At 37.3% G+C, this 19,902-nt stretch overlaps 3 protein-coding genes across 4 annotated transcripts; 1 reads left to right on the top strand and 2 right to left on the bottom strand.

Moving 5' to 3' along the window:
• Positions 1-1,366: 1,366 nt before the first annotated feature.
• Positions 1,367-12,110, top strand: LOC124506039 (olfactory receptor 4P4-like). Its single transcript, XM_047072048.1, has 2 exons — positions 1,367-2,265; positions 12,059-12,110. Exons 1-2 carry the CDS (start codon positions 1,367-1,369, stop codon positions 12,108-12,110), a joined length of 951 nt encoding a protein of 316 aa, XP_046928004.1.
• LOC124505563 (olfactory receptor 4P4-like) lies at positions 2,675-7,903 on the bottom strand. Of its 2 annotated transcripts, XM_047071538.1 has the most exons (2): positions 6,991-7,903; positions 2,675-2,706 (listed from the first exon to the last, which is right to left on the bottom strand). In XM_047071538.1, exons 1-2 carry the CDS (start codon positions 7,901-7,903, stop codon positions 2,675-2,677), a joined length of 945 nt encoding a protein of 314 aa, XP_046927494.1. The 2 variants fall into 2 exon arrangements, with proteins under 2 accessions (XP_046927494.1, XP_046927495.1); XM_047071539.1 differs by lacking the exon at positions 2,675-2,706 and having other exon boundaries at positions 6,965-7,903.
• Positions 12,111-18,546: 6,436 nt separating the features above from the next.
• LOC124505857 (olfactory receptor 4P4-like) lies at positions 18,547-19,476 on the bottom strand. Its single transcript, XM_047071927.1, has one exon. It carries the CDS (start codon positions 19,474-19,476, stop codon positions 18,547-18,549), a length of 930 nt encoding a protein of 309 aa, XP_046927883.1.
• Positions 19,477-19,902: the final 426 nt, after the last annotated feature.

The following is a 19,902-nucleotide window of genomic DNA, read 5'->3' as shown; positions in this document are numbered from 1 at the left end:
AGCAGAAGATATCAGTGATGTATAAACATGTTTTAATTCATTTAAAAATTACTGACCCAGAGACATCTGGGTGGCTCAGTTGGGTAAGCATCCAACCCGATTTTGGCTCATGTCCTGATCTCATGGTTCATGAGATTGAGCCCCACATAAGGCTCTGCATTGACAGCATGGAGCTTGCTTGGGATTCTCTCTCTCCCTCTCTCTCTGCCCCTCCCCTGCTCAGGTGCTCTCTCTCTCTCTCTCTCTCTCTCTCTCTCTCTTTCAAAATAAATAAATAAACATTTAAAAGAATAAAATAAAAATTACTGAACCAACAAGAAAATTTTAAAAGTAAGGTTGGTTTTCTTATAATCATGCAAGAGAAAGAAATAGGAAAAACAGAACAGTAGCTACATTATGCTACAAAGAACTCTTAAGTAATATAAACATTTCATGGAGTAATTTCTATACTTATTTACTCTTATAAACCCCTCAAAACTACAGGGCAAATTAGAAAAATAACTTCCCTTTTAGTTCTATCATGAATTACTTGATTAGTGGATTAATGGTCATTTCTAGTCCTGTATTGTTATTCCTTTAAGCCTCTAGCAAACTGTGTACTTGCCAGTTGTTTCTTTTTTTTTTAATTTTTTAAAATGTTTATTCATATTTGAGAGACAGAGCACAAGGGGAGGGGCAGAGAAAGAGGGAGACCCAGAATCCGAAGCAGACTCCAAGCTCTCAGCTGTCAGCACAGAGCCAGAGGCGGGGCTCAAACTCACAAGCCGTGAGATGATGACCTAACCTAAGCTGAAGTAGAACACTTGACCGACTGAGCCACCCAAGCGACCCCAGTTTTTTTTAGTTAGTATCTATTTAACATTGATTATATGCCCAGCATTGTATAAATCACTCACATGCCCTCCACTGTTTTTGTGACCTCATTAGAAACCATCTGTTCAAGTAAATTCTCCAGTTTACATCCTAAAATTGTTCACTTAACATTGATGGAAATAACACTTAACACTATTTACATTAATACGTATACTTTGACTTAGTACTTGAATAAATACTTAACACTATTAGATATCCCTCTTTTATTCTTAGGGAGCATAATTTCCTGTCTTCTCACAAAAGGATGTAAACTACACAAAAACTCGGACTTTGTTTAATTCACCATGCTATCCAAAGTTCTTGGACGAGTATTGGCACTAGATATTTAAAAGGATTTTGTTAAATGAATGAGTGATTTCAGTGGATCTCCAAATGGCTAAGGTCTTAAAATATGCATCAGGCAATTTTAATTGAATATTAGATTTCCATTGTCTCATCAATTATTTGCTTCATTACTTTTGTCCTCTCAGATACCTTTCTGGAGCATCGGATCATGGAAAATAGGAATAATGTTACTGAATTTATTCTCCTGGGACTTTCTAAGAGTAAGAGAGTCCAGATCCTCTGCTTTTTATTTTTCTTACTCTGTTACCTCGCTATCTGGTTGGGGAATCTGATTATTATGGCTTCTATCACCTACAGTCCGCTAATTAACCAGCCCATGTACTTCTTCCTTAATTACCTTGCCCTCTCAGACCTCCTCTACACCTCCACTGTGACACCCAAACTAATGACTGACTTACTGACAGGGAAGAAGGTCATTTCCTATCATAACTGCATGACACAGCTGTTTACCACACACTTCTTTGGGGGGATCGAGGTCTGCATCATCACAGGAATGGCCTACGACCGCTATGTGGCCATCTGCAAACCACTCCATTACGCCATCCTCATGAGTAGACAACGATGTAACTCAATTCTCGGAGCATCATGTGCAGGTGGGTTTCTGCATTCCATTGGCCTGTTTCTTCTTGCAATTTTTCTGCCATTCTGTGGCCCCAATGAAATAGATCACTATTTCTGCGATGTATATCCTTTGTTGAAACTGGCCTGCACTGATACACACAAAATTGGTTTCTTAGTCATTGCCAATTCTGGCCTGATGGGACTGGGGATCTTCGTGGTTTTGATGGCCTCCTACTTCATGATATTATGCAATGTGAGAGCATATTCTGCAGAGAACCGCCACAAGGCCCTTTCCACCTGCAGCTCCCACATCACGGTTGTGATCCTGTTTTTTGCACCCGTCATCTTTGTTTACATTCGACCTGCCACAACTTTACCGGAAGATAAAGTGTTCACACTCTTCTACACAATTATTGTCCCCATGCTCAATCCTCTTATCTACACACTTAGAAACACAGAGATGAAAAATGCCATAAGGAAAGTTTGGTGCGGTGCAAGGTTTTGGAAAGGGAAGTCAATGATTTGAAGGCTCGTCATCTTTAAATGTAAATGGGTATCTTCTCATCACACACCCCCTTTCTCTGATTCTTTGCCAATGGAAAAATCAGTCACAACATGCAAAAGGCAAGCCTTAAACAGCAAAACGCCATCAGTGGATTACTCTTTCATATTCCTTTTCCGGGTGTGCTTCCCTTGTTTTCTTGCTTCGCTAAATTTTAAGTTCCATGAAAGTAAGGGCATATCGTATTTATTTTACTGCTAATTTCCTAGTAGCCAGCAAAGTCTATATCACATATAGGAGCTCAATAAATATTTATTGAATGAATCTATAAATATCTTGTCACATAGCTCTGCTTCTCATCCCTTATAGGAACCGCCTTCATGGCTTAATGACCTACTTAGGCATTAGATACTTCTGATATGTACCTTCTCTGCTTATTTTTCTGCTTCTAAATATTCTGGCTTCATCCAGACCAGACAGGATTCTACCCTGGATCCAATCATATAGACAAGATCCTCCAAAATGTGTATGGGTAGCAAAGATCAGTATGGCTGAATTCATGCTATTCTAACTGGTTTGACATAAAATATATATAATCAAGGAGTAACCACAACTACTTGTACTGCAGGAAGGAAGAAAATATAAATCTCTCCAAACGAAGGACCTTTTCAAAGTAAAAGATTTTCACTTACTATCTAAATTGAAGTTTAAAATAATCCTAAAATAGTATTTCATATAAAATATAGAGCAGGTTTACTGATGGGATAGATAGGGGATGCTGATAGGAAAAAGAGAGAGGAAAATGATGGATAAATGATAAATAGATGATAGAGTGAGTCAGCAAGTACAAGGGAATGGAATGTTTAAGCAGTTCTCTGATGAAAGTTAATGGAAAGAAGTGCATCTTTGGAGAAGGTGGATTCACTCACCCAACTATGTGGTTTTTTGTTTTGCTTTGTTTTGTTTTGTTTTTTTTAAACAAGGCATTCCTCAGTTGTATCTAGTCTGAAAATCTTATCTGACTCCGTCTTCTACTTTTTCTCTTTTCTTTTCTTTTCTTTTCTTTTTTCTTCTTTTCCTTGTCCTTTCCTTTCCTTTCCTTTTCTTTTTTTTTCTTTTTAAGTAGGCTTCAAACCCAGTGTGGAACCCAACACAGGGCTTAAACTCACGACCCTGAGATCAAGACCTGAGCTGAGGCCAAGAGTCCCATGCTTAACTGACTGAGCCACCCAGGCACCCCTTCTACCTTTTCTTTTATACATGACACCATCAAGAGTGAACTCTTGGGCACCTGGGTGGTTGCATCGGTTAAGCATCTGACTTTGGTGCAGGTCACGATGTCAGCTCAGATTACCATCTCATGGTCATGAGTTCCAGCCCTGCATGAGGCTTGCTGCTGTCAACGCAGAACCTGCTACGGATCCTGGATCCTCTGTCCCCCTCTCTGACCCTCCCCCCACTCACACTCTCTCCAAAAATAAATAAACATCAAAAAATAAAAAGGCAAAAAAGAGTGAAATCTTGATCTGGCTAGTGTGAAAATTTCCCTCTTGCTGGCAAGCCTGATAAACTTTGACTGTTGACATCAATTTATACGAGAATTTATTTTTATTTTTATTTTTTTAAAAATTTTATAATATGTATTTCTTTTTGAGACAGAGAGAGAGAGAGAGAGAGGAGACACAGAATCTGAAATAGGCTCAGAGAGAGAGAAAGAGAGAGAGGGAGACACAGAATCTGAAACAGGTTCCAGGCTCTGAGCTGTCAGCATAGAGCTTGACACAGGGCTCGAGCTCATGAACCGTGAGATCATGACCAGAGCCAAAGTCGGACTCTTAACTGACTGAGCCACCCAGGCACCCCAAAAGTCTTTTCTTTACCAAACTATGTAATTGCCTCTTTAGGTTCCAGTTTGATGCTTAGAAAACTTTTAACCTCTAAATTTCAGTTTACTCATCTGTAAAATAAAGCCAATAATTAGGTAATTCAAAATTAAAGTTTTAGAGCTTTTTTTTTAAAAAAAGTCTATTTATTTACTGAGAGAGAGAGACAGACAGAGAGAACTGAGGAGGGCAGAGAGAGAGAGAGAGAATCCCCATCAGGTTCCACACTGCCAGCGTGGAGCCCGATGTGGGGCTCGAACTCATGAACTGTGAGTTACAGACCTGAGCCAAAATCTAGTCTGACGCTTCACTGACCGAGCCACCAAGGAGCCTCAGTTTTAGAGCTTTTTAAGAAAAAGATCCTCAAAAATAACTTGTGTTGACTGAAATCATGCTTTATTGTAATGTTACTTATACATGTATGGACGTAAGTCACAAAAATCATTATGCTTATAATTCTAAAATAAAAATTTCAAAGTATAAAATCAAATATTTATGTTAAAATGTTTTAATTTGAATGTTCCACAGAAATTAATTTACAGATGCTAGGGGATAATAACAACAATAAAAATTATTTTGAGCAGTTTCTTTTCTAAGAACAATACTCATATCCTTCCATTTTTATAATTACCTTATGAGGCAGTTACTATTATCTCGATTTTACAGAAGAAGAAAAAGAGGAGGAAAGACTAGTTGTCTTTCCAGGGTCTCTCATGTAGGAAGATATTATTCATTCACATGCTTAATTATGTTGCTAACGTCATATTTTCTTTTTTATTTTGAGCGTTGTAAGACACCACTTGAATCATAATTGTCATCTCTGTTATTATTTTACTTTGTAATACTAGTTACATATAATCACAAGTAATTTTCATTAGACAATAAATTTAAGAGTGTAAACCAAAATCAAGTGTTAAAAATAAAGCATTCGTTAATAGTCGTCTTACTACTCCAAGAGTTACCTTTAATGAACTCGTATAAACTGACATGTGTCATGACCTAGGCTGCATAAGAATTTCACTAAAGACCCAGTTAGTTTATCAATTGCTCTAGTAACAATTCTCTTAAATTTTTTTTAATTTTTATTTTTTTATTTTTTAAGTTTATTTATTTTTGGGACAGAGAGAGACAGAGCATGAATGGGGGAGGGTCAGAGAGAGAGGGAGACACAGAATCTGAAACAGGCTCCAGGCTCCAGGCTCCGAGCTGTCAGCACAGAGCCCGACGCGGGGCTGGAACTCACGGACCGCGAGATCATGACCTGAGCCGAAGTCGGCCGCTCAAACGACTGAGCCACCCAGGTGCCCCAAAATTTTAATACCTTTACAAACATGCCCTTTCTGAAGACAGCTCTCCAGTCATTTTTCTTTCAGAGAATTAGAGTTTAGTTTTTATTTTAAATTTACTTATTTAAATTCAAGTGGGTCAACAACCAATCATATCTTTCCATTTGAACTCCCTAAAATTTTTCATTGTACACTGTGCTATGACTTTTTTTTTTGCTGCTCTATTTATGTATTTGTTTATATATTCAGTCTCTGTTCATTTCCCCCCTAAGCTGTGCAATACAATGTTTGTTCCACTTTCATGATGTCCAATGTGCCTGACTTCATTAAATAATTAAGACAAAAACAGTTATTTACTTCAATTATTTGAAGAACTTTTCAATTCTGCAGACATCAATGGATATCCAGAGCTATAGATGCTCTATAGAAATTGGAAATTTATGGTTTTCGTTCTGATGGCAATGGAAAAAATAAATTTAAGCATATTCTTAAATTAAATAAATTAAGCATGTTGAAACAAGTAGCTTCAATGCCAGAATTTATATCGGTTTTTACAGTCACATTGGCCCCAAGTAATATTAAGTGGAGATTCTACAATGTAACTGCCACTAGCTTTTCTGTCTAAGGCATCCATACTTCTCATACATTTAAAAGTAGCCAAACATCCTACTCTCCTGGTGCAATCTCATTTTATGTCGGCTGTGTCAGCACAAGTATCAGTAGATCCCCATTTTACACTCAAATGAGGCTCAGTTTGGAGAATGTGTTATATAGCTACCTTATTTATTACCAATGCCACTTTTTTATCACAATACAAACAGGATTTTTATAGCAAATATTTCTGTAATTATTAAAATGCTGTGCTTTTTAAATGATCTAATTAAGTCATTTTAGAAAAACTCTTCGGGTTTTTATACAACCATTATTCCTTACATAAATAATGCTTTTATTCCTCAGACCCTATTTAAATAGTATTTGCTTTTAAATTGTTGCAATGAATATGGAAACTAAAGAGCTAAGTGGAAAACATGATTCTAAGTTTCTGATGCTCCTTTTTGATGAGAACACAGGGAGGACCGTTTATGTCTGGGATGATTAATAGGATTGCAGTTTATGTACATCTGAAGATTTCATTCATGAATCTAAAGTATAGGGAGATTAGAAAAGGGGACTTTCAGTTAGCAACTTATGGACAGAATCCAAAGGAAAAATATATCAAAGAAAAGTGTAACAGAACTTCAGCAAGGAAATGAGGACTCAGATTACAAGGGAAAAATAAAAATAAGAAACAATAAAGAAAAAAGAAAGTATTTCAAGGTAAATTATTATATTAATGCAGTCACCCCAATGTCTATGCTTATATTTCCTAGAGAAAAATTCATGGTTTAATGAACTTAAGTAGAGAGAATATCACTGACACCGATGTCTATTCTTATTTTTCTTAGAGCGGAGTTCATGGTTTTTCAAGACAATGAATGTCACGTAAGATATGTAATGAGGAGGGAAAATGCCTTTCAGATGATTTGCCTTCCAATAAAACATAGTTTCTGGCACCACACTTTTCTCAAGGCACTCTTCATCTCCACGTTTCTGAATGTGTAAATGAGAGGGTTAAACATGGGGGCAATGATGGTGTAGAAGAGAGCAAACACTTTGTCTTCCGGGAAAGTTGTGGTTGGTCTAATGTAAATGAAGAGAACAGGCACAAAGAACAGAACAACAACTGTGATGTGGGAACTACAGGTGGAAAGTGCTTTGGTGCGGCTCTCTGCAGGGTAAGCCCTGATGGTGTATAATATCAACAAGTAAGACAGCACCAAGACCACAAAGGTCACCAAGCCCATCATGCCTGAGTTGGCAACCACTAGGATCCCAACTTGGTAGGTGTCTGTGCAGGCCAATTTCAGCAAAGGATACACATCACAGAAATAGTGATCTATTTCATTGGGGCCACAGAAAGGTAAATTGATGGTAAGGAGACACTGGAAAAAAGAATGCAGAAATGCCCCGGTACAGCTAGCAGTGACTATGGTATAACACCTCTGCCTGTTCATGATGATGGTATAGTGCAGGGGCTTGCAGATGGCCACGTAGCGGTCATAGGCCATCGCTGTGAGGATAAAGATTTCAATCCCCCCAAAGAAATGCATGGCAAAAAGCTGTGCCATACAGCTAGTATAAGAAATCATGTTACTTTCTGCCAGCAAGTCGGTGACTAGCTTGGGTGTCACTGTTGAGGTATAACACAGATCTGAGAGCGCAAGGTTATTAAGGAAGAAATACATGGGTTGGTCAATTAGCGGGCTGCATGTGATAGAAATCATTACGAGCAAGTTTCCCATCCAAATAGCTATGTAACAAAATAAGAATAGTAGAAAGCACAAGTTTTTAATTTTCTTGTTCTGGGAAAGTCCCAACAGAACAAATTCAGTGACGTTGTTCATATTTTCCATGGTCTAATGCAGCTAAGTCTCAACAGGTTTTCCTGAAAAAAAGAAAAATGACAAGTCCTCGTGGGAAATATTGACTGAGCATGGTGTGGATTCGAATGAGTGTTGTAAAAATAAATTCATTTATCTCATCAGCTTCCTATAGTACATTTTAAAGTACTTCTAAGTTTTTATGAATAGGCTTAACATATAATTTAACAGATCAGGTTACTTTGTAGAGTGAAAAGGAATAATATTAATGGTCATACTCGCTCATGTCATAAACAAAGATGCACAGACATCTTATGTAGAAGATGGAAAAGGTGAGCTTAGAGGGGATGAATTTCTTTTCCTGGAGTAACTCATCTGCTTGATGGTTTGAAATATCCAGGCTGGAATCCAAGCAAGTGAGGTGAATTACACAACTGTAAGATAGAATCCTGTCTTTATTTAAAATTCCGGGTTTTTTTTCTTTTGGAAGGGGGTGGGGGGTTGAATCACTAAATTCTATACCTGAAACTAATATTACGTGTATGTTAGCCAGCTGGAATTCCTTAAAACAAACTTGGAAAAATAAATAAATAGAATTCTGGGGTTTTTTTTATGGTGGAATTTGCATTTTTTAAATACTGCATAAAAATCTTACTATCTTCATTATTGAGCTGTTTGCACACAAGATGAGTAACTCATTTGTCTCACTCTAAGTCATGACTCTGGGTTGGAACCATTTAATATTTATCAAGAGTATAGCCAGAAATAAAGAAAATGTGATACCAGCTGAGGAGCAAGTGGCTGTGACATATCTTTTGACGGAAATAGATGAAAAGAAAAGAATGAAATACTTAATATTGAGAGACACACGCTATGCTAGAGCAATTCAAACAGGCATGAATGGCACTTGCTAGACACATACTGGACTTCAATCATTATTTTTTTTAATAAGTGAAAGATTGCATGAATAAATCATGATTTCACCATTTTTCTTATATTTTTAAGGTGACTGAATTATTTCTTGTAGAAATAATGACGATTCCATAAAAAGTGCATCCCAAGGACCATTTTTCAGGCTATTACATATATTCTCAGTAGTCCTGTAATCAGAAAAAATATATAGAAGATATTTTTAAAATAGCTTTAATTTAAATAGTGAATATGCTTATTTTCTTTTTTTTTAATTCTTTTAAATGTTTATTTACAGAGCGTGAGTGGGGGAGGGGCAGAGAGAGAGGGAGACACAGAATCCCAAGCAGGCTCAATGCTCTGAGCTGTCAACACAGAGCCCGATGTGGGGCTCGAACCCATGATCTGTGAGATTACGACCCAAGCTGAAGTTGGACGCTTAACTGACGGAGCCACCCAGATGCCCCTTTTTTGTTTTCTTGTTTTCTTTTGTTTATTTTCAATGAATTTGCCAACGTGCCTCTGTAAAGCCTACCATTAGTCCTTTCCAAGAATCTAAGCTCATTTTTAATACTTTTCTTCATACAGCCTTGAAGAAAAACATGATTTTCATAAGAAAAAAAAATGAGTAGAAAAAGTTCATTAATTAACAAGCAAGATAGTTTTAAACACTGTCTTTCTGTCTCTGTTGCTCTTTCACGTTAACTAAATCTCAAACTGGCAAACTGGGCAAAAAATTCAATGACTCCCTGGTTCCCTTGTTTACCCCAGTCGAACATTTCTTTGAGACAATTCTCCAACGCATCATCAGATACCCAAAGAATTCATAAGCGTGCTGTTTAAATTAGAACTTACATTTCCAGGGCGCCTGGGGCTCAGTCGGTTAAGCATCCGACTTCGGCTCCGGTCACGATCTCGCGGGTTCATGAGTTCGAGCCCCGCGTCGGGCTCTGTGCTGACAGCTCAGGGCCTGGAACCTGCTTCAGATCCTGGGTCTCCCTCTCTCTCTCCCCCTCCCCCTCTCACACTCTGTCTGTCTCTCTCCTTCAAAAATAAATAAACATTAAAAAAATTTAAAAAAAAAAGAACTTACATTTCCAACACCTTCATATTATTTACAATGCCTCCCTTGTTAATATTAAAGTCGCTGAATTTTAGATTTACAACATCCCGATTTCAGGCTTATGTGGCTTAGAGAGAGAACCTCGTATCAGGAGCCGGAAGGACTCATTTGGCACAAACACATAGCACAAGCTATGACCATAGCTGGGTTTCTTCACTTCCTCCCAGTTCCTCCTTTCTCTCATCTGTTAATTGAAATAAAACTTTCATAAAATAATCACATAAAATAAAAAAGTCAAAGAAAAGACACTTCCCTTCTCTATACTACATGGAGCTTTTCAAAGTTTCAAATCAATTGCACGTAGTAAGGGTTTCAAGATGGTGTGTACAAAAACAGAGATGAATACTTTATTTCTTTCTTTGACAAATATTTTTTCAGTTCCTACCATGTAGTGTAATGGACTTTAGGAGTAGATGTGAAAGGTCCTGGCCCTCATGGTGGTGACGTGTAGAAAAGCAAAATAAATTTCAGGAAGAACATGGAACTTGGCCATTTAAACTTAGCTTTAAATATGGAAACATTACATAAATATTCTCCACTTTTACAAATATGCACACAATAAATATATGAAATACAAATAAAAAAATGAAAGCTGGCCCTTCCAAATTGATTCAGTCACCTCATCTTCAATTCTGCAAAAAAATCTATCAAAATCCTGGAAGGTACAACCTACCTGCTTTTGTAGGAAGCATTAGCCTCAACAGACTTATCTCAAATAGGAGCAAGGATATTTTAATCCCAATTTTACATACAGTCAAAGAGCTAGTGTAGGGGCTGAGATACATTTTTTTTTAAATTTAAACTTGCTTTGCTTTACTAATTTGTAGGCCATAAAATCCAACCCTTACTTAGACTCTTTTTCTCTTATCTTAAAATGTAAGAACTATACCAATTTTTTTTAAGAACTCAAATTTCTGTCACTAATTGATTCCTTGATTTTGAAAAAAAAATAGAACATATCCTTTTTTTAAAGGATGTAGGAGGTAACAGACTGTTTTTCCTGTCCTTTTTTGCAACTAATAGATACTTTAAGGCACTTGTTGGAGGATATATTTCAGGTTCCCCCTGTCCTTAGTCCTCTCTCCTTTCTGATAGCAAAGGGTCCTATAACAGCACCCAGGCTAGTCACCTAGTGTGACAGAGATATTCCACCTCTATTTTAATAACTCTTTGTCCCTTTTTAGTTTATTCAATATACCATGCTAAATTAATCTCTAAAATTATGGTTTTCTATGTCATACCCACGCTTAAAAACCACTCTTTTGCAAATATTTCACCCCTATACTTATTACTGTATTATTTATAATAGCCAAATTATGGAAGTAACTCAAGTGCCCAACAGTAAATGAATGGATAAAGATGTGATTTCACACACACACACACACACACACACACACACACACAGTGTGCAATGGAATATTACTCAGCCATAAAAAGGAATGTAATCTTGCCATTTGCAACAACATAGAAGGACATAGAATATATAATGTTAAGTGAAATAAGTCAGTCAGAGAAAAACAAATACCATATGATTTCACTCATCTGTGGAATTTAAGAAACCAAACAAATGAACAAAGAAAAAAGAGACAAAAAAAAAAAAAACAACAAAAAACAGAAACCTCAGAATTTTAAACACAGTGAACAAACTGGTGGTGGCCAGAGGAGAGATGGGTGGGGAGATGGGCGAAATGGGCAAAGGGGATTATTTTGATGAGCACTGAAAAATGTATACAACTGCTGGGTATTTAAACCTGTGGAAATCTTTATCTCATTATGCCTCCCTGAAATACTTCCATTTATCTCATTATTAAAATTTAAATTTGAACATCCAGGAAATTAATTTTCATTACATTGATTCAAGGCAGTTCATGAGACAGGCAATGACAGTGCCTTGTATTCTTCTTACCCTTGATAATTTAATATTACACTCAGTGGATTCATTTTGGATTTACACAAAACCAGGCTAGAGATCTGGCCATATGGTCTGGAGTAAGGTAATTAACTTGTCTGGCAGTTTTTCCTTCTTTAACATGGGCATTCCTAACATCAATGTTCCGTAATTGTGTAGGTTGAATAATCAAGTACAAAGTATGCAACAGGCATTAATTTTTTTCTCTTTCACATTTTTTTCCCTCAAATCATTATGTATGGATTAGGTACCCAATATATAATGGGGAAAAAATAAACAAAAGTACACTAAAATGTTAATAGATAAAAATGTAAGCTATTACAATTTATATCAAATAGATTGCTATTATTAGTAGAGCCCTTCGCAGACGTAAAAGAGAAATAATGACAATATCTAATATTATTTAGTGCTTACCATACTCTACAGGTAGTTCTAAATCTTCCACTTGTATTAATCGTTGATCCTAAGAGGCCCAGTGATTCTTTCATTATCTCTCTTTTGCCAAAAGGAAACCAAGCCTCTTTAAATTTTGGATAAAATATTGATAGCTTCTGAAGACTAATTTTAAGAATATTTTGATTTTTAAAATAAATGATTTTGGATACTGATAACTTGGCTGTCAAGATCAAATTATTCTTAGAATTATTCCAGGGGCATATTACCTTTTTTGTTATTTCTTTCTGTAACCAAGTTGCCTCACTCAAGAAATCAAGGTTGAGCTAACTTTTTGACAACAGCTCCAAAGTTTTCTCAGGGATATAGTCACAATCATTCACTGAATTCAGTACTAATGTGACAGAAAGTTTCTATAGAAAATATTTACAAAACTTGAAGAGGGAAATGAGCCTATAAAATCAGCATACTTATAGATAAAAATTTATGCTGTATATATAAGCTTTGTAAAATTTGAAAGTCATGGTTTTTTTTATTATAAAGTGGTTGGAATTTTACTTACCAGGCGATTATCTCATTGGACAAATTTCTTTATCTCTGAGAAAAAGGCAGCATTTGGTGCTTTCAACAGGATCAAAATAAATGCTTAATTTTTGCTGCTGAAGATTAATGAATTTCATCACACGAGCAGCCCATGTAAGTCCTGGTTCTGGGACTTTCCTATTTCCCTTATAAAGAGAATCATTTTCTCCTGATTTTTGAAACTAAAAAGGAAATAAAATCATCATTGGCATTTATTTTAAAAATGCTCTTGTGTGTTTTCTACTCAAAAGGTGCCTCTTCATTGGTTTCAGCATTGGACCTGTATATATAATGCTATTTAATTTCCAAGTGTTATTTAAACTAGATTACCTGGGAGATTACAGCCCAGACCTCCCTCTCATTTTTTTATGGGGTAAGACATTTCCCAAAAGAAAAGTTGGCCAATGGACAGCTGAAAATGGCTTAATTCCTTTTCAGTCCTTAAAAAAATAGTTATGCCATGGTTAAGAACTTTTTATACCCTGAGGAATTTGAGCACAAACCAAGAATTCACCTCTATTCAATATTGATAGACAATAAATTACATGCTTTTTTTGAAATACATTCTGAGGAAACAGTAGGAAATAATGTAACGTCTTTACAGAGGTTGAACTAGAAAATGCAGAAGAAGCCTAAGGCCAGGATTTGAAGTCTGCCTTAGTGCAGAATAAATTGATGGAACAGTGGGTGGCAAGGTTCTTGTGTCCTACTGAACATCCCAATGGCCCTACTTCTTCCTCTAGCCTCCGCTTTGGCAACCATTTTCCACATATTTGACTCTGAGAGCAGGCGTAAATTTATAGTACTTTCTCCTACAAATACCACAATGAGGATTTGTGTTGAATAAAACTTAGAAAATGTTCCTCTAAAATAAAAAAGATGTTTTTGTAATCCAGGAAATCAATTAAAAAGGTATATACAATGGAAAGCATGGTCAAAATAGCTAGAAAATGGTGCATAACGAAGTGAAGCTTGAGCTACAGGTCATGGTACCATCGACACCTGCACAACATGGGCTTGAACTATGTGAGTTCATTTATATGCGGATTTTTTTCAATAAATACATTACAATACTCTAAGTGTATTTTCTCTTCCTTAGGATTTCCCTAATAACTAGCTGAGTTTATTATAATAATACAGTATATGACATATGTAGCATGTATAACATACAAAATTATGTGCTAATTGACTGTTCGTGTTATTGGTAAGGCTTCCAGGCAACAGTAGGCTATTAGTAGTTAAGTTTGAGGGGATGTGGGGCCAAAAGTTGTGCACATCCCTAATCCCCACATTATTCAAGGGTCAATTGTAGATTATGCAAAGCGTAACTGGGGACTTTCTGGGTGCAAAATATGAGTAAAGAATTGGGGCAGACTGAATGTGCCTGAAAATGATGCATAGGTTGTGGTCAGGATTGGAGAAGAAGAGTATGCTGACTAATTTAGAAAAAAAGTGAGGAATTTGGTTGTATTGGAGCAGCCATAGTCTGAATAAGACTGAACACCATACAAGCTGGTTATTCCTATCTGTAGAAAAAAAGTTATTAAGTGGAAGAACATATAAATTAGTAATTTGAGAGAAAACTCTTATAATGCTTCTGCTATTGACAATTTTTACCTTATGTTTGAAGAGAACATTTTTCTTATTTTCCACGCAAAAAAAAAAAAAATTTACTGATTTTCCACAAACATCATTGATGTATTGGGATTCACAATGTCTGTGGAGCTTGAAAGGTGTGTGGTGTGAGAAGCACAAAATTATAAGGATTGTGAAATGGCCCGCCTTCTGTTGTTGGTATCAGAAACCTTATATAAAGTATAGAGTAGCTATTACTTCGCCTACACAACTTATCAGGATGAGAGGTTTTCTGTCGTAGCTCTGGTCTCCAGAAGACAAAACACAGACCCTGAGGAAAATGAAGGATTCGATCACAAGCACAGCAGGGCGGGCTGTCAAGGGAACAGAAAAGTACAGCCTTTATGGTCTCTTAAGTCAACAACAGAACCCTAAAAAAGGAAAATGAAACTGCAAGCTAAGATAGTGACGTTTGGGGTTGAATCTGAGAACTTTGAGCACCCAAATGCCCTGAAACCTCTGTACAAGCAGAATCTGCTTCCTACTCCTTTCCAGAGTAGCAGAGATTCCCATGGCCTGGGGATTATATAACAACCTCACCTCAGTTATTTCCTGGTACCATGATGTTTATTTCCTTCAGGTCTGATAGGCTCAAGAAACATTGAGGAGATTTCCTGTGATCTCATCTCTTTTGTCTCAGTCAGCACATGTAGCTTTATGGGGAGCTGGCTGCAAAGGAAATATATGATTCTCTCTGTTTATGTTTAGTTCTACATGGAAACTTGGCACCAACTGGAATAGAATGTTGTAGCATTAAATCCCCGAATATGAATGTCCCCAAAATGATAGGGGTTAAGGAAGACCTTCTTAGTTGGCAAAAGCTTAGCCAGTTCATCTTGTTGTCTACTTTGTACACACCAAGAGATAACTAGAGGCATAGATCTGTTCCAATTCATGGCAGTCGTTAATGGTTTTACTGGTGTTTAGAGATTTAGAAAGCATGAGTAGAAGATGTGGATATATGAATAGACAAAATGTGAGTCATACACATCGGTGTCTACTGCAGAGGAACTTCTTAATGATGGTAGACAAGATTATATGTTTCATGGATCTCAGCCATCCTCTTTTCCCAGCTACAAGTTCAAACTCTTTGGTCTAGGTCTAAAGTGGCCATTGTGGCCTAGAAAGCATCCCTATGAATGCTATCGCTAGGGATGAGCAATATGAAATTTACCTCATGAAGGTTCATCTGGCTTCTGTGACTACTTTGTAGTTATGACTATGTAAGGCAACCCCAAATTTAGTGGTGTAAAACAACCAATTTATTATGCACTTGGGCACTATGGATCAGGAATTTAGACACAGTGAGGATGGCTTGGCTATGCTCCATGATGTCTTGGGTCTCAGATGACAAAACTCAAAGGCCAGGGGTGCTCACTAGCTAGCAGCTGAAGTCATCTGGGGCCATCTTGACTTACATGTCTGGCAATTGACACTGGTTCTGAGCCCAGACTTCAGACGAGATGCTGGTCGTAAAATTCCTCATATGGTCTCTCCATATGGACTAATTAGGAAATACTGCTGTGGCCATCTTTAGAAGTTACTGTCTGTCACACCAACATTGAGTGCTCAACATGTACATTCTTCAGGGAGACTACTCAGTTACTCAGTCTTGTGGTAGCAAGTGGATTACACTGAAAACCTTCCAACATGGAAGAAACAGAATTTGTGTTCACATAAATAGACACTTATTCTGGATATGGATTCGTCTTTCTTGCTTATAATGCTTGTACAAGCAGCACAATGCATCGACTTATGGAATGTCTTATTCACCACCACGTTATTTCACTTAGGATTGATTCTGATCAAGTACTTTATTTCAGAGTAAAAGAAGCATGGTAGGGGCACCTGAGTGGCTCAGTTGGTTAAGCGTCTGACTTTGGCTCAGGTCACGATCTCACAGTCCACGAGTTCAAGCCCCATGTTGGGCTCTGTGCTGACAGCTCAGACCCTGAAGCCTGCTTCAAATTCTGTGTCTCCCTCTCTCTCTGCCCCTCCCCAGTGCGCGCGCTCTCTCTCTCTCAAAATAATAAAAATAAGCATTACAAAAATTGAAAAAGAAGCATGGTAGTAGACATATACACAGGAATTCACTGATCCTACTACATACCCTGTTATAGACTGAACTGTGGTTTTGAAAATTCATATGTTGAATCCAAGTAACTCAGAATGTGATTATTTAGAGATAAGGCCTTTAAGGAGGCAATTAAGTTACAGTGAGGCCTTTAGGGTGGGCCTTAATCCAATATTACAGGTATCCTTATAAGAGAAAATTTGGACACCCAGAAAAAGTACCAGGAATATCTGTGCACAGAAAGAAGACCATGTGAGGACACACAGAGAAGGCAGTCACCTACAAGCCAAGGACACAGATCTCTGGAGATACTACACCTGCCAGCACTTTGACCTTGGACTTCCAGACTCCAGAACTGCCCAAAAATATATTTTTGTTTAAGTCACACAGTCTGTGGCATTTTGCTATGGTAGCCCTAGCAAACAATTCATAACCCATTTCTCTTAAGTAACTGATCAGAAGCAGTGAGTAAGTGGCTTACTGAACAGTGTCAATTCAGAAACAGCACGCTGAAAAGCTGGAGTTCTATATTTAAGGATGTGTTAACCAATATATGATTTTATTTAATCCATAGTCACGATAAAAACAGTTATAGAATTTTATGGAATAAAAGAATGTGTATGCAAGGACCTCCTTTATTATTATACTAAAATCATTATAGAATTTGTTTGCTCCCTGTGCCAGCATTTTTCAGCTCAGCAGATTTATAGGTTTTACCTATAGAGGTTATGCTTTCATCAGGGAACACAACAATTATTTTATTGAAGTGGAAAGTGAAGTTGTCACTTGGACATTTTGGGCTCCTCCTGCCTCTATGAAACCAAAAGACAGAAAGGGGCTGGCGCGATTGGTATTGATGATAAGGTCAGATTTGTTTGTTTGACACAATGGTGCATGGATGACCAATATCTGGAACCCAGGGCATCTCTTAAAAGTTCCATAGCTATTAGTAAAAATTAATTTAAAAAAAGAAAAAGAAAAATGACAAGATCGTTAAAGACACAGAATATCAGGAATGATGATTTGGTTCACATTAGTAGACAAAGAACCCGAATAATAAAGGTCAACCTGAAATTAAGGGAAAGAATGAATAGAAAGGACAAGAAATAAAGGTATAAAAGTTAACTAAAATCTCATTGCCAGTTATCATGAGTTATCTCATGACAGTCGAAGCAATGTAGCAATGTATTGAGTAATTTTACAATCTGTTCTTAGTGTTACAGATTTTCTAGGGAGGATTATAACATGACCTAGAAAGGAAACTAACATTGGAATTAACTTCGTCCAGAATGTTGAGGATGTTCTGTTTCTTTTTTGGAAGGAAGAGAGTGAGACTACCTTAGCAGCAGCATCTTGTTCATTGAAAATATAAATATAAGCTCCTTTCATAAAGTTCAAATACCATACAAAAGAGTGTTTATGAACGCTGTACAGCTCATGTACACCTATTTCCCTCAGCTCAAAAACCTACTTTTATATGCTCTCCTCTGAGATGCCAGGAGTAAAATCTACCTATATTTGTTATCTACCAGGAGACTTATCAGTTTCTGTCAATAGGAGTACACTTTAGTGACAGTGGAAGTCCAGAGGAGGGAAGAAAAGGCTTCATTACACGTTCACAATAAACTATCATATTAAGGAGAACTTGTGACAGGTATTCGAGGAGAATGGAGGAAGAATGAATTGAAAAACATAAATGAAAACTGTCCAATCATCAATAATATTGTACTCATTTCGTATGGTGACAGATGGTAATTAGACTTACTCTGGGGATCATTTCAAAATGTATAAAAACATTGAATCACTGTGATGTACACCTGAAATGAATAGGATACTGTATACCAATAATACATAAATAAAAAAAAAGAAAAAACATCTTAAAAAATAATAAAATTGTCCAATCAGGAGAAGTCTTGAAAATGCTAAAGTTTCTGAGCTCCAACCTGAGGCTGGCTTTGCAATCACTATACACTCTCTGTATGTCATTTCTTATTAATTCTAGGGTCAGGATGGAGCTCTAACGTGAAATTCTAGAACGCTTTGCGTAGAAGTTACTTCCCTTCCAAGAACAAATGTCGAAACCAAATTTTCTTCATGGCATCCTTCATCTCCATGTTTCTCAGCGTGTAGATCAGAGGGTTGAACATGGGGGCAATGATGGTGTAGAAGAGAGCAAACACTTTGTCTTCTGGAAGTGTCGCGGCTGGTCGAATATAAATGAAGAGAACAGGCGCAAAGAACAGAATCACAACTGTGACATGGGAACTACAGGTGGACAGAGCTTTGGCGCGGCTCTCTGCAGGGTAAGCCCTGATGGTGTACAGAATCAGAAAATAGGACGCCATCAAAATCACAAAAGCCAGTAAGGCAATCAGACCTGAATTGACAATTACCAAGACGCCAATTCTGTACGTGTCAGTGCAGGCCAGTTTCAGGAGAGGATACACGTCGCAGAAGTAGTGATCTATCTCATTGGGGCCACAGAAGGGTAAGAAGATGGTGAGAAGGAACTGGCTGGCAGAGTGTACAAATGCCCCCGTGCAGCAGGCTGTGATGATTGTGTTGCACCTCTGTCTGCTCATGATGACCGTGTAGTGCAGGGGCCTGCAGATGGCCACGTAGCGGTCATAGGCCATCCCCGTGAGGATGAAGATCTCGATGCCTCCGAGAAAGTGGAGGATAAAGAGCTGTGTCATGCAGTTACTGTAGGAAATGGTCTTCCTCTCTGCCAGCAAATCAATCAGAAGTTTGGGTGTCACTGTTGATGTGTAGCTAAGGTCAGAAAGTGAGAGACAATTAAGGAAGAAATACATAGGTTGGTTAATGAGTGGACTGCATGTGATGGAAATCATTATGAGCAGATTGCCCATCCAAATGGCGACGTAGCAAAATGAAAATAATATAAAGCAGAGGATTTCAACGTTCTTGTTTTGAGAGAGTCCCAAGAGAATAAACACAGTGACGTTGTTTCTATTTCCCATGATCCAGTGCAGTAAGAATGCATAACAGCCCCCTGGGAAGACATAACACACAAGTCAGTGTCAGAAACGTGCATGGAGAATATAGATGATGGCACTAATATCATGAAGGTATATTTAATAGATATGATCCCAGCGTTTGGGAAAATAAAATCTAATATGTAATATTTTTTTCCAATTAATCTCATGATGATTTCCATAGGTCAGTCTTTCGGGACATTAGGTTCAATCTTGACATTAATAAAAATTAATGCAGTTCATCGGTAAATTTTTTTAAAAAGAAGTGTAAAAATTCTTAGTAGTCGCCAAATGTTTTCCAATTCTAAAGGACTATACAGCTAAGTCTTTGTAAAGGACATATCTCTGGGTCCCTGACAAACTCAGATTTGTCAAAGATGCAAGTATAAGTCATCAAAGTTTTCGTTAAGT

The sequence above is a fragment of the Lynx rufus genome, unplaced genomic scaffold (genome assembly GCF_022079265.1).
Source record: "Lynx rufus isolate CCGP_SWC_20201006 ecotype Redwood Valley unplaced genomic scaffold, mLynRuf1.p SCAF_9, whole genome shotgun sequence".
Classification (NCBI taxonomy): Eukaryota; Metazoa; Chordata; class Mammalia; order Carnivora; family Felidae; genus Lynx; species Lynx rufus.
Note: the sequence above shows the minus strand (reverse complement) of the source record. Positions and strands in the feature narration are given on the sequence as shown.